General features: G+C 50.1%; 2 protein-coding genes across 3 annotated transcripts; both read right to left on the reverse strand.

The window, feature by feature from the left end:
- Positions 1-9: 9 nt before the first annotated feature.
- LOC127610292 (cell division cycle 5-like protein) lies at positions 10-5,883 on the reverse strand. The gene is made up of 19 exons (XM_052080248.1): positions 5,692-5,883; positions 4,894-4,997; positions 4,557-4,718; positions 4,345-4,472; positions 4,047-4,146; positions 3,840-3,966; positions 3,582-3,673; positions 3,357-3,501; positions 3,002-3,193; positions 2,741-2,889; positions 2,488-2,659; positions 1,862-2,026; positions 1,646-1,726; positions 1,328-1,570; positions 1,126-1,233; positions 947-1,036; positions 589-720; positions 275-355; positions 10-195 (listed from the first exon to the last, which is right to left on the reverse strand). The coding sequence occupies exons 1-19, from the start codon at positions 5,734-5,736 to the stop codon at positions 82-84; spliced, it is 2,430 nt and encodes an 809-aa protein (XP_051936208.1). The 5' UTR covers positions 5,737-5,883; the 3' UTR covers positions 10-81.
- Positions 5,884-6,212: 329 nt separating this feature from the next.
- LOC127609873 (beta-soluble NSF attachment protein) lies at positions 6,213-11,226 on the reverse strand. Of its 2 annotated transcripts, XM_052079425.1 has the most exons (10): positions 10,957-11,226; positions 9,932-10,011; positions 9,573-9,689; positions 9,452-9,498; positions 8,677-8,754; positions 8,545-8,600; positions 8,393-8,477; positions 7,880-7,984; positions 7,722-7,790; positions 6,213-7,014 (listed from the first exon to the last, which is right to left on the reverse strand). In XM_052079425.1, the coding sequence occupies exons 1-10, from the start codon at positions 11,052-11,054 to the stop codon at positions 6,862-6,864; spliced, it is 888 nt and encodes a 295-aa protein (XP_051935385.1). In that variant the 5' UTR covers positions 11,055-11,226; the 3' UTR covers positions 6,213-6,861. The 2 variants fall into 2 exon arrangements, with proteins under 2 accessions (XP_051935385.1, XP_051935387.1); XM_052079427.1 differs by lacking the exons at positions 9,452-9,498; positions 9,932-10,011; positions 10,957-11,226 and having other exon boundaries at positions 9,573-9,680.
- Positions 11,227-12,326: the final 1,100 nt, after the last annotated feature.

The following is a 12,326-nucleotide window of genomic DNA, read 5'->3' on the forward strand; positions in this document are numbered from 1 at the left end:
ATGGAAAAGTGCATGGAACACATGGACTCACTTTAATGGATTTCATCTCAGACACGATAAAAAGGATGCGTTCACCGTTGCTCAGAACTTCTGAGCGCTGTTGACCAGGGCGTCCCGCTCCATCACAAGTTCGCCATAGCGCTGCTGGAGTTCCCGCTCTCGGTCCATCTGACGCTCCACGTCCTCGCGCAGCGTCTACACACACAAAAATATGAATAAAGGCCTCGTTTTATTTTTGAAACCGCGCGTGTGTTTGTGTGTGTGAGAGTGTGACCTCGAGTCTTCTGGGAATGGCGGTGTCTTCTTGTTTCTTCAGCTGACTGAAGGTCTCCAGCTCTGTGGCCGCTTGCTCCACCTAGTGCACAAAATAAGCATAACGCTTCAAAACAGTTTGCAGGGTCGCGGATTCGTCGAGTCTTTGGCGTTTGTTCCAAAAGTATTTGTGACGATCTTAATTCAGCCCGCGAGAAGGACAGTGGGCTAATTTCACTTTCTGTGAATGAGCAGATGGGCGGTTGAAAGTTTTAAGGCGACAAGAAAACCTCTGGAGATTCATAGCTTGATGATCAATTAAAGTCCGATGCCGACCTGCTCCCAGAGTTCGTTGTGCTGCTTGAGGAGGCCGAGCGCGCGGGACTGGAAGCCCCCCAGGAGGATCTTGAGCTTCTTCTCCAGTTTGGCCGCCTTGCGCGCTTCTGCCGTCATGTGACTGCGGTTCACCTGCAATTCAACCGCAATACACAACGGCCATCAGCACATTCAGAAGACATCATTTACAAACAAAAGCCGCCTCTAAAATGTGAATTTTCATCTCCAGCTTTCCTGTTCTCCAAACGTACATTGTATTTCTTGAAAAAAAAAAAAAAAATCACTGAAAACTCAAGAAACTACTTTGCCTAAGAAGTAAAAAGACGACTTAACCCCCCCAACAACCTGATTGACTTACTTCGAGTTTCTTTTCCACACTCTCAAGCCTTTCCTTCTTGGTTGCCAAATTGGCTCGGGTGTACCTGTTCTGTCCTGGCAGGTACAGGACCTGCGGCGCAAGCGCACGGGGGTGTTATGAAAAACCGCTGGCGCCGCTCATCTCCCCCGCCAGTATAAATAGGAAGGCGTAAAGCGGACCTGGCCGTAGCATTCCTCCCAGACTTGGCAGTAGGCCTCCATGCTGAGGTCTCCGTGGCCCATGCCCGCCTTCACCACCTCCATCTCGGCCGCCAGGATCGCTTTGGCCTGATGAGTCAAAACACGCACAGGAACGCGCGTTGGACTTTTTCTTTTTCACTATTTTTGTTAGGTTTTAACGCTCTTGTAACGGACAACGCACCTTGTCCATGTCCTCGGTGCTGACGGCGTTGTAGGCGTGCGCGTCCAGGTAGGCGATGTGCAGGGCGTTGTTGGAGGCGGATGCGGGTCCTCGGGCCTTGGCGCGCTGCAGCTGCCCGCCGGCCGCGGGGTGGTGAAGACAGTCGTAGTGCATCATGGTGATCATCTCCTGCTTGATCAGCTCCTCGGCCACCTGCAGGTCGTTCAGCTCCATGGAGGCCGGCCGCAGCACCGACTCGTTCACCTGATCACACGTCAACGGGCTCACTCGGATGACGCGCGTGCGGCGCGGGTGCGTTGCGTGTGGGCCGCGCGCTACCTCGGCGGGTCTGGGCAGGTGGCGCTGTACGGCGGCGTGTCGCAGCTTGAGCTCCTTCTCCCTCTCCGCGTCGCGTTGGGCCTGACGAGCGCAGAGACTCGCGCGTCAATATTGGTGCGGCGAGCACCGTAAACTCAGCCGCAACACTTTTGTCTACGATGTGAATTTCGAAGCATCCGAAAGGTCAAGTTGCGTCTCGGTGTGTGGGTGTCGAACCTGCTTGCGGGCCTCGACGTCGGCGGCGTCCTCCACGTAGCCGACCTCCATTTCGGTCTCTTCCAGTTCTTTCTCGGCATTTTCCGGCAGGACGATCTCAAAGTCGTTTTTGGGCACAGGAAGTGACATCAGGCCCTGCCTCAGTTGCTGCAGACTTTCGCGGTGCTGCGCAGGAAGGCACAAAGTCGCGTGGACGTTCAGTTGGTTGCCAAAGCCGCAACTTTGTCCTTCTCAAAGATCACTTTTCTTGACACATTTCAGACTTTATTTTCATTGTATTGATTAAAAAAAAAACAAAAAATTTTTAGTAAACTTTCCCACCCTCATAAATAAGATCTTACGGTCTCATCTTAAAAAAAAAAGACTTCCTCATAAAATCTTGGTTTTAAAAAAAATATCCTCTTTGTACTGACAAAAAAAGGACTCAAAATAATTAAAATACAATCAGAATGTTTTTAAAACCAACTGGACTGGCAACATTTTTAAAAATTGACCTTTTCAATGAAAAAGATCATTTTCCATTGAAAAGAATGCAGAAAACAAACCAACAAATTACTCGTGGAAAAGAAAATGATCATAATAAGCCAACGACCCCTTAAAAAGGGGACTTTTTTTTTTTTCCTGACCAGATGTTTGGCGTAGGACGGGTCAGCCAGCTGTTCCTCGCTGTTGATGTTCAGTTTGTCCCTCAGCGGCGTGCGCGCGGGTGTCAGGCCGGGTGTCGCCGACCCGCGCGGCGTCAAGGCCTCGCCCGCTTGCGGGGTCATGCCCTCCGACCCTTGGCCGTGGCCAGGAGTTCTGGGAGGGATAAGGCGCCCGACTTTATTTTGCCGCGCGTCCACATTCGGCGGGGCGGGGGGCGCGCTTTCCGCCGGTTACCTGAAGGGGGTGCTGAGCACGGTGTTGGGGGTTTGCACCTGCTGCCGCTGGGGCGTCACGCCGCTGAAGTCGCTCTCGTGCAGCGGCGTGTTCAGGCCGCCCTTCAGCGGGGTGTCGATGTTGGTCAGCGCCATCAGATTCTGAGCTTCCTGGGGGGGGGTGAAAATACAAAACCAAAATCTTGACAGATGCCCTCCAAAGTAGGGTTTCAAGGCCCAAACGAGGGTGTGAAGGCGGAGTTTAGTCTTGAAGCCAGCTGACCTGCATGATCCTGTCCTGAGTGGCGGGCGTGCGCGGCGTCCGCAGCGCGCCGCTCATGTTGTTGGTGACGCTGTACTCGGAGAGCAGCGCCGAGGAGGCGCCGTTGGCGCTCTCGCTCTCCTCGGCCGCCTGGCGGGCCACCTCGCTGGCCACGCCCATTTTCACCACTTCCTCCAGTTCGGCGTCGCTGATCTGCCAGGCGAGAACCACCAAATCATCAGCGCGTGGCACCGTGGGACGCGGCCAGGCCGAGGATTTCCTTCATCAAGGTTTGCCCCCCGCCACCCCTCCAAATATCCCCCCCCCAACATGAAAGTGGTCCGTGGCATATAAACGGTGTAAATGATGTCGTCACCTGCGGCGCGGGCAGGACCAGTTTGGAGCGCTTCTTGGTGAACTCGGCCACGCCGCTGGTCTGCAGGATGGCGGAGGGCAGGTCACTCTCCTTCTTCTTCTTGATCTTCTGCTTGTCCTTTTTGCGGTCTCGGTCCTCGCGCTCGCTGAAACCGCAAACATGGGGCGTGGCACCGGGGGGCACTCGCTCTCAACTCGTGCTCGCGAGCGCCAAGGCGGGACTCACTTGCGCAGCTCGCCGTCCAAGTGCTGCTGCCGGAGACGCTTGAAGTTGGGCGCCAGTGGGTCGTAAATCTCCATGCTGGTGTCGTAGAAGCCCTGAAAGCAGGCAAAATGGCCGCTCAAACATTCGGCTCCTGTTGATGCGCGGGATGAGGCGCAGCGAAGCCCCCCCCCCCCCTCCCGGTTCGAGTCGCTCGAGTTTCAGCACATTTTCAAAGCTTCTCAAGATTCCCCAAAAAGCATTCAAAGGAATTCAAGTTACAGAGGCGGGTTTCTTTTCAAAGGGGATCTCAGCGTTGTAGTCCACGCCTCGCTTCTTCTTTCTCTTCTTGCCGATATGGATGCCCGCCGCTCGGAGCTCTCGGCGCTTCTGCAGAGCCGCCAAACGCCTGCAAACGGCGGAACCCGCGCGGTGAATATCGACAGCTCCGAGAACCGGCTCGATCGGCCAAGAAGCAGAAAATGTGACCTGGCTTCCTCCAGCTGCTTCTCTCTGGCCTTCCGCTTGGCCTTCTTGCCCTGCGTGTTGGCCAGTCGAGCTCGGGCCTCAGACAGCATCTCCAGTTCATCTGGAAACATTTGCGCACCATGATCAGTGCGCTTTCAAGAGGCATTTTCTTTTCTGCTTAAAATAATCCAAGCCAAAATGATGGTTTGAAAGCAGGGCTTCGCGTTTCAAAACAAGGTTTCGAGCCAAGACATTAATAGCGAAATAAATGCATTTGAAATGGACCACCCCCGCAGGTTGCTCGTCGTTTAAGGAGTACCTTCATCCATGTCCACGGGGTCCGGCCGGGCCGGTTTGGTCTCGGGGTTGGGGTCGATCTCTCCCGGCTTCAACTTCCTGGGGTCCTCTCCTACTTCCTCCTCGTTGTCTCGCTGTGCCGCCTTGTCGCTAAAATGACACACAGATGCAAACGTGTGGGGGCGAGGCCCACCGGGGGTCGAGCGGGGCGGCGGCGGCGGCGCGCGAGCATACAGCAGATATTCGTAATGCTCCAGGCACTGGGCGGCCGTGCGGCCTATGATGGGCGCGATGGTTCTCCACTGGGTGGGCATCAGCTTGGCCAGATGAAGAAGCTTCTCCTCCTCCTCTCGGGACCACTCTGTTTTCTTAATGCTGGGGTCCAGCCATTCGTACCTGAGACCAAACCAGAGACGCATTAAGACGCAGCGATTACAGCCGGGGGATCCGTTACAGACACCTCCTCCCCCCCAGGCAAGTGGCAGGTAGCGCTGGTCGCGGTGGCTCCACCTCGGCCTCAGCGTGAGCCATGAAACCCCCCGAAGATCAGCCATTTAAACGACAAACTCACCATCGGGCTTTGCACTGCTTGGCCGACTTGCGGTGCAGCAAAGAGGCGATACGGGACCACTGATTTTTCCCATATTTCATCACCGCAGCCTTGAGGATTTCATCCTAGAAATGGCAGATGAGTGAATAATTTCCATTTGGGTTAAATTGGATTTCGCTGTCCACTTGTGCTAAAAGACAGTCGATTTTGGAATCCGGCCTAGTGAACAAGTACATTATTGAGTCCTGTAATAATTGTTGCAGCTTGTGTTTGACACATTACATAAGGGTTGAAATATTGTCAATAAAACTTTAGTAATTAATCAAATATAGCAGACGCAAATAGTTAACTCTTTCATTTTTGCGGTGAGGATTGAACAAATTCTCAGACTCGTAACACTAAATATTCGATACAGTATTCAATTCGATCAGTGTTAGTTGCAGCCTAATTTAAATGTGTGTACGGATTTGATACCCTAATTTTTTTTAATGAAAAACCTTAACGTGGTTTGCTCTGTCCCGCTCTACAATTGTATGCTCACGTGAAACTGCATCTTACACTTTGTTCAATACCAACATAGAGCTCGGTTCGGGTCCACCAACTTCATTTCGTGACGTTGGTTGACAATTTCAAAATGAGAATGATATATTCCCTGACAGCAAGGCCGCCATATAAAAAAATAATAGCGCCTTCTAAGGCATTAGTCTCCTTAACTTTGTAGCTAGCCGGTAGCTACGTGATGCTATACTTCGTATTATTTATTTACAGCTAGCGGGGTTAGCACGAGGCTAACTCCGCTAGCCGTGTATCTGCGCGTACCTCCGTATTGCGCCAAACGCCTCCTTTTATCATAATACGCGGCATCTTGGCGTCTTTGTTTTCTTCTCTTCTTCCACTGGAAACAAAACAAGTAAGTAAGCAAATGTAAGAAGCACACAGCCCGCAAGACGACTGAGCGCTCGCGGAGACAAACAGGAAACGTGTGACGCCCCTTCTTCGGATTGCAAAGAGCAAAATGATAAGACTCTTCACGGTGCATTACTGCCCCCAGTAGGACAAATCTGAAACGACACAGCAGCAGTTGAGCGCACATTTGAGTCAAAAAAGGCACAGTTAAGGTAAAAAAAAATGAGGTGTGGATGTGATATATGAAATATAAAGTGCTATTCACAATTGTTTTTCACATTTTACATTTGTTTCACAGCATATAATTGTTATTATTGTTATTTTTATTCAGCCGCCTGACAGCAGTCGGTAGGAAATCAAATTTTAAATCAATTTTCAGTATATTTTTACTGTTTGTAGTTCACACACATTAAATTCAACTGAAGACTCCAACATTCGATTCTCTCTTCTTTATTTCCAAGAAAAAAAATATCATCGTGGGCTATTTTTGACCAGCAATGCATTCCATCAATTGCTGTCTTACATTTAAAGAGGAGGGAAAAAAAACCATAGCAACATGCTATCTGGCATGATAATGTATTTATTTCAAGATACGTTTTTACCCATTGCACACAAATGACAACACAAACTACAGGCACAAGTGCTCCCCTCCCAACCCACGTTAGCACGACACGCAGAACACGTCAACATGAGTACAGACACGCACAAACCAAGCCCACGGAATGGTCACGACGGGAGGCGAGCAGTGAGCGATGATGTCACAGAAGAGCGCACGTGACCAAAAAGGGCCACATGGAGTGAGGCTAAGAGCTAAAATATTACCACTGAGCACTACAACAACCCATAAATCATTTCTATATGGACATCATAAACCTTTTCTGATCATCTCACATTCCCCACCAAATAAGCAGCACACATTTTTTACATCCACTCATTCGTACTTTCTCCAAATTACAATAGCGAATGAGTGCCTGCGCGTGTGAGGAGGGACACACGGAGGCGGTCTACAGGTGATGCTGAGCTTGTTGGGAAGGATCGCATGCAGACTGATATGTACAAATTCACACACATCCCCCCCCCGCTCTATTTCAGGTCTCCGGCGTCCCCCTGGATGGTCTTCTTAATGCGCAGCAGCATGGTGGTGAGCCACTGGTCCAGGCGGGACACCGAGTCAAATTCCTTGACGGCCTCGGTGAAGGCTTCGCTGTTCTGCTCCTCGTGGGCGTCCAGAAGTTTCTGTGTGCACCGCGACGAGACGAGGCCGTGTCAAAATAATGCAAACCATCATTGTGTGTTACTTAGGTTCCTTGTGGTTTTCAGGACTTTGTGTTTTTGATTTCGATTTTCCAGCGTACCACTGCAAGTGTTTTTGTTTTTGTCCTGGTTTATCGCAATTATTATTATTTTTTTTTGTTGCTAAGTGTCATTACAGTTCAGATTCACGTTTTTTGACATTGTTTGTACAATAATTTTGTGTTAGCCATTGCTCAATCTCTCGCAGTATGTCATGTGTTTGTATTGTTTTAAGAGGGCATTTAGACACCTTAAAAAGTGTCATAAATGCAATAAAAAAAACATGCCTCGAAAGTGTTTAAAAAGGGTCTTTTCGAGAATGTGGATTTGGGATTTCACTTCTTGGCGAGCCCATCTGGGACGTAACTGCCATGATGAAGCGCAAACTACAGTGTTTGTGTGTATTTTACTTTAGGTTCATTTAGTTTCAGGACACATTGATAAATATTATTTTTAGACTTGTATATAATGTATACAGTATAAATATAGTTGTTGAAATGGAAAAAATCCGACGCAAAAAAAAAAAAAAAAAAGCAGACTCAAGTAACCAATTTATAGCAGTATCACTTTTGGTTTGTGCAGTTGCATGCACGCTTAACACCACCCCCCCCCCCCCAAAAAAAAAGAAGAAGTCAACAAATACATCTTACCTTCAACAGTTTTAGCTCTCTTGAATCGGAAAAAGCGGGGAACATCTCCTCATACTTCTCGATAGCCAACTACAAACACAGTTCGGCATGAATTGAAATATTCAAGTCATGCTAAAAATAACGGATTGGACGCGCGCGCATTAGTGTGTGTGTGTGACCTTCGCGTTGAGCTCGTCCACGATGAAGTGACACAGCGAAGCCTTGAAAAAGTATTCTTTGGCGTTGTACTTCAACAGAGGATTGTCCATGGTGCTCATGGCCACCTGCAACACGTGCGCGTGCACAATAAGAGTCCAACCTGCTTCATTGCGCCTCTGCCCTTATAAGCACGCGGCAATTGCTTTCAACACAAAGGGGGGTTTCTTTTTTTTTTCTCAACATTTTTATCGCACCATAGACCAGGAAACGAGTCTAAATCGAGCACAAGGATGGTGCACCCGAGGTGGTCCAAAACGGCAGCGTGCGGGCTAGCTCTGTATCTGGGCGACCAGTCTTCCGTGAAGTGCTGAAATTAAACACCCGAGATGCCACAAGATGGCGCCAAACATACAACAGTGCGGCGCGCGCTACTCTGACTTGAGCAGGCGGCTCATTTCTTTCAGGTATGTTGCTCGTTGGAGTTATCCGAGTGACGGTTGCAGCAAACATAAAACATCCGTCTGAAGCGCTACCTGTTCATAGATCTCGATGGCCTTCTGGTACTGTTCCAGCTGGGCGCTGTAGTGTCCCACTTTCAGCAGGCACTTGTTGGCCGAGCTGAAATGACACGAGTGAAGCGTTTGTGTTTACCGACGCGCCGGTCGCCGCACAAAAAAAAAAATACCTGTTGGACTCTTCGCCTTTGTAGTAGTCGGCCGCCTGCTCGTAGTGGGCGATGGCCTGCGCGACAGAAAGGCCACAGTGAGCAAAGCTCGTCTTGCACGGTGGAGCTCAAGCCGACTCGTGGCGCTTTCACCTTCTCAATGTCAACCAGCTCCGACTCGTAGATCTCCGCGATGGTGATGTGGTGTTTGGCTGCGATGGTGAAGCGACCCTGCAAGGTGATGTTCGTCATATTTCATCGATCGCGCCAACGTGACGGCTGCCGCACAGCACGCGGATTTGAAATAGTCACCGAAATGACCCCACAAGGTGCGATTGCTCATGCTGCATGGCGTGTGAATGATCATGACTAACCCAGTTCCATATCAAGGCAATACTACTTATCTGCTGTTATTCCTTTTCATCTCACCCATATTCTGAGAAATACTAGACATATTTGATCAATATTTGACAATTCCTTCTTTTTCCACGGCGATGTAAAACTTCATACGCTGTTATTACAGAGTAATTACATAGTAACAGCAAGCATAATGCACAATCCACGCATTGTTTAATGACAACCCATTAATCATGACCAGCTGATCGATAAACAACATTTAGCTTTTTATCCTCTGTTATTACAGAGTAATTACATAGGAACAGCAAGCATAACGCACAATCCACGCATTGTTTAATGACAACCCATTAATCGTGACCGACTGATCGATAAACAACATTTAGCTTTATTTGAATGCGGCACTGCTTCCCCCCGTAGCCGTCGAAGTACAGTAGTTCCGCAAGAAATTTGACAAAAATTGCACATTGACTGTCACTGAATTGAAACGCTGCGTGATACGAGCCCAAACGCGAGTTAACACAGGCCTCGAACGCACATCCCGCGGCCCGCGCGGTCACCGGCGCACACTCACCATGTCGGTGTAGATGTCGATAGCTTGATTTAGACAGCTGATGGCCTCTGCGGGGAAAGCAACAACCGACATTGACACGAGCTTGCGGGGATCACGCTTGAAGACGGACGGCGCTCCTCACCTTGCGGGTCGGCCTTCTTGTAAGCGTTGCCTGCGTCCACGAAGCTGGTGGCCGAGTCCAGTTTGTTTTGGAGCTGCATGTGGAGTCGGGCCGCCTGGCAGAACGCATTGCCGGCAGCTAACACACGCACGCACGCAAACATACACGCTGAGTGCCGGTTTGCGCATGAGACTTGCTCTCAAGTTGCAGTGCTGCTAATTAACACAATGACAATTTCAAAAAAAGCCTCTGCGGTCGCACTTTGGATTCTGCACGCGACTCTCCGTCCACCTTTCAATTGCGCCGAGTCACAAATGGCCGTCGAGCGAGCGCTTATCTCGCAATCGTGCGCGCGCGCGCGCGCGCGTTTTTTTCCTCACCGCTCCAGTTCTTTGCCATCTTGAACATGTTGGCTGCTCGCGCGTACATCTCGCAGGCATCCTCCACCTTGTGGTTTCCACTGTAACACAAGCGTGCACACGCAAACACAAGCACAATGCCTTGACCAGCGCTAATGTTGTAGCTCGCGCCCCGACGGAGAAACGCAGAGAACGGCAGTCGCTTTGTTTACATTCGAGCTTCAGCAAGCCGACGTTTGAAAATAGAGAGGAGCCACTTTAAGTACGGCATTCCCTAAAGAAAGAACGTACGCCACTTTCCCCTCTTTGGTGCCGCTGACACGAAGCCAAATTTTTTTTAAAGTAGGCCACGCGGAAAACAGCTCATCACCCACCTGCTGTTACGTTACGTTAATTCTAAAAATCGATAAAATAGGGGGGAAAAAGATGATTGACCTAAAATGTATTACATATAAAAGGGAGAGTTCTCAAAGATTAAACGCAAGTATTTCGCTAAAACCTGAACTGTTCCCTACCACTAAACTTTTGAGCCATTTCAAGAACGGTCAAAATGTAACACGTGAGCTAAAAATGTATGTATGTATATATGTCTCTGTTTTCAGTAGGTCGAACATTAATTTGGGCAATCTCACGAAAAGACGCGACCTCTCCGGAGCCACGCCCAGTTGCACCTGACGCGCATGCGCCTCTCATTCATCGCATATGACGCGCCGACAGCGTCTCGACTACGACGCGTCTCGTTGCGTCGACGGGGCGGCCTAACGCTCCGCGCAGACCCCGCAGAAGCGGACGGGGAGGGAGAGGGACGACACACGCGCGGTACGAGGCGAGCAACCGTCAACGTTTGGAAATCCGAACGAACGGCACAAAATGCTCCCACGTCGCCGTGAGTGACGAGCAAAACCGATCAAAGCGGAAAGAACGTCCTGAAATAACGGCGTGACGTTTGGAAGAACGTGCCGCATAAAGCAACGCTTGACGGAGGTTCCGCAGACGTAAACACACGCACGACACGCAGTCACGCGCAGCGCGCAGCGGCCATTTACCCGAACATTCCGCCGAGAAAGGAGCCGGACGCTTTGACCTTCTTGTCGGCGTCGGCCATGAGCTGCATGGCCTCCTTCTCTTTGCCGCTGTTGTCCATGTTGGCCCGCAGGTGGCTGTGCGCTGGTCAAGGTGATGGCGGGGGGGTGACGCCACGAAAAGGGCCCGATGTTCCGCAGTGGAGGCGATGGCGAAGGGGGAGCGCAGGCGCGAAGACGGAAGAGCCCACTGTGGCGCGGAGGCGGGAGGCGGGCGCAAGGAGAGAAGAGCCCGCTCGACGGAGAGGCTGCTCGGCGATGTTCTTCCTCGACGGCAAGGTAGGGCGGGGCCTCGCGATCGCCCTCCGCTGGACGAAAAGTGAACATCAGAAACCCGAAGGCCGTCAGCTTTTGTGCCACGGCGATCAACATACGATGACAAGAACGCCACGCAATTAAAACGCGTTTTAAAATGAGATTCAACGAACAGCTTTGCACCCTCATTTTATTTAACAATGAAATGACATCACGATATCACGGTGCTTTTATTGCAGAGTGTTCATTATGATCACGCTTTTTGGGGTGGGGGCATTTTCTCATGACCAAGAATATGAAGAGCAAGGTTTTCCGACGTGCTGTTGAAATAAGATCCAGTCCAAATAAAGAACTGCAAAGCATGCGCAGTCGATGAACTGAAGAACGCTCAATGCTTGGCACATGCGGACCAGTGAATTCTGCACGGGGGGGGGGGGGGGGGGGGAATGGGTCAATCAAAAATTTCCCGCCAAAAGGTTGTTGATGCAGTTGAAAGTTCAAATGCAAGAAGCTCCTTTTTTCCTCATGAGAACAAAACGACAACCACAAAAAACGAATAAATAATAATCATCATAAATAACATTTGTTCGTCCTTATTCACAAGTCCCGTTGGATCGTTGGGATGCCGCAACTCCATGAGGCTAACAGTCGTCGTTGCGAAGGATTCACGTCGTTGAAATAAGCGCGGCGGCGGACTTCATGCGGAGAGAGCGAGAGAAAACAAAAGGCCAAAAGACATTCCGGTCGAACACGTGCCGCTTACACACATGAGCGATGACCCCCCAAAGTTGATCTCCAGTCTTAGATTTGACTTCAAGTGAATCAAGAGAATATGAAAAAAAATACTATCACTACTACGACTGATAATAATCAAATAACGGAATCCAAACATGCTTCAACCGGTTCAAGGTCCAGGATGGAGGATTTAGTTTGGGTGTCGGCCAAAACCAACAAAACCAATATTATTGTCGAGGCAGGAAGCTTGGAAGGTGGCTGAATAGGTAGCAAGGAAGGAAGGAACGTCGCGAGGAGGAGGTAGACAGCCGAGGAGGACCAAAGCTTTGGACTACCAACACAAA

The sequence above is a fragment of the Hippocampus zosterae genome, chromosome 11, assembly GCF_025434085.1.
Source record: "Hippocampus zosterae strain Florida chromosome 11, ASM2543408v3, whole genome shotgun sequence".
Lineage (NCBI taxonomy): Eukaryota > Metazoa > Chordata > Actinopteri > Syngnathiformes > Syngnathidae > Hippocampus > Hippocampus zosterae.

Coding starts and splice junctions, on each gene's coding strand:
- LOC127610292 (XM_052080248.1), bottom strand. CDS start 5,736: ATGCCGCGTATTATGATAAAAGGAGGCGTTTGGCGCAATACGGAG. Junction 3,674..3,839: donor TTGAAAAGAAACCCGCCTCT/GTAACTTGAATT, acceptor GCCTGCTTTCAG/GGCTTCTACGACACCAGCAT. Junction 356..588: donor ACAACGAACTCTGGGAGCAG/GTCGGCATCGGA, acceptor TTTGTGCACTAG/GTGGAGCAAGCGGCCACAGA.
- LOC127609873 (XM_052079425.1), bottom strand. CDS start 11,054: ATGGACAACAGCGGCAAAGAGAAGGAGGCCATGCAGCTCATGGCCGAC. Junction 9,499..9,572: donor CAAGAAGGCCGACCCGCAAG/GTGAGGAGCGCC, acceptor CTTTCCCCGCAG/AGGCCATCAGCTGTCTAAAT. Junction 8,601..8,676: donor AGCTGGTTGACATTGAGAAG/GTGAAAGCGCCA, acceptor TCTGTCGCGCAG/GCCATCGCCCACTACGAGCA.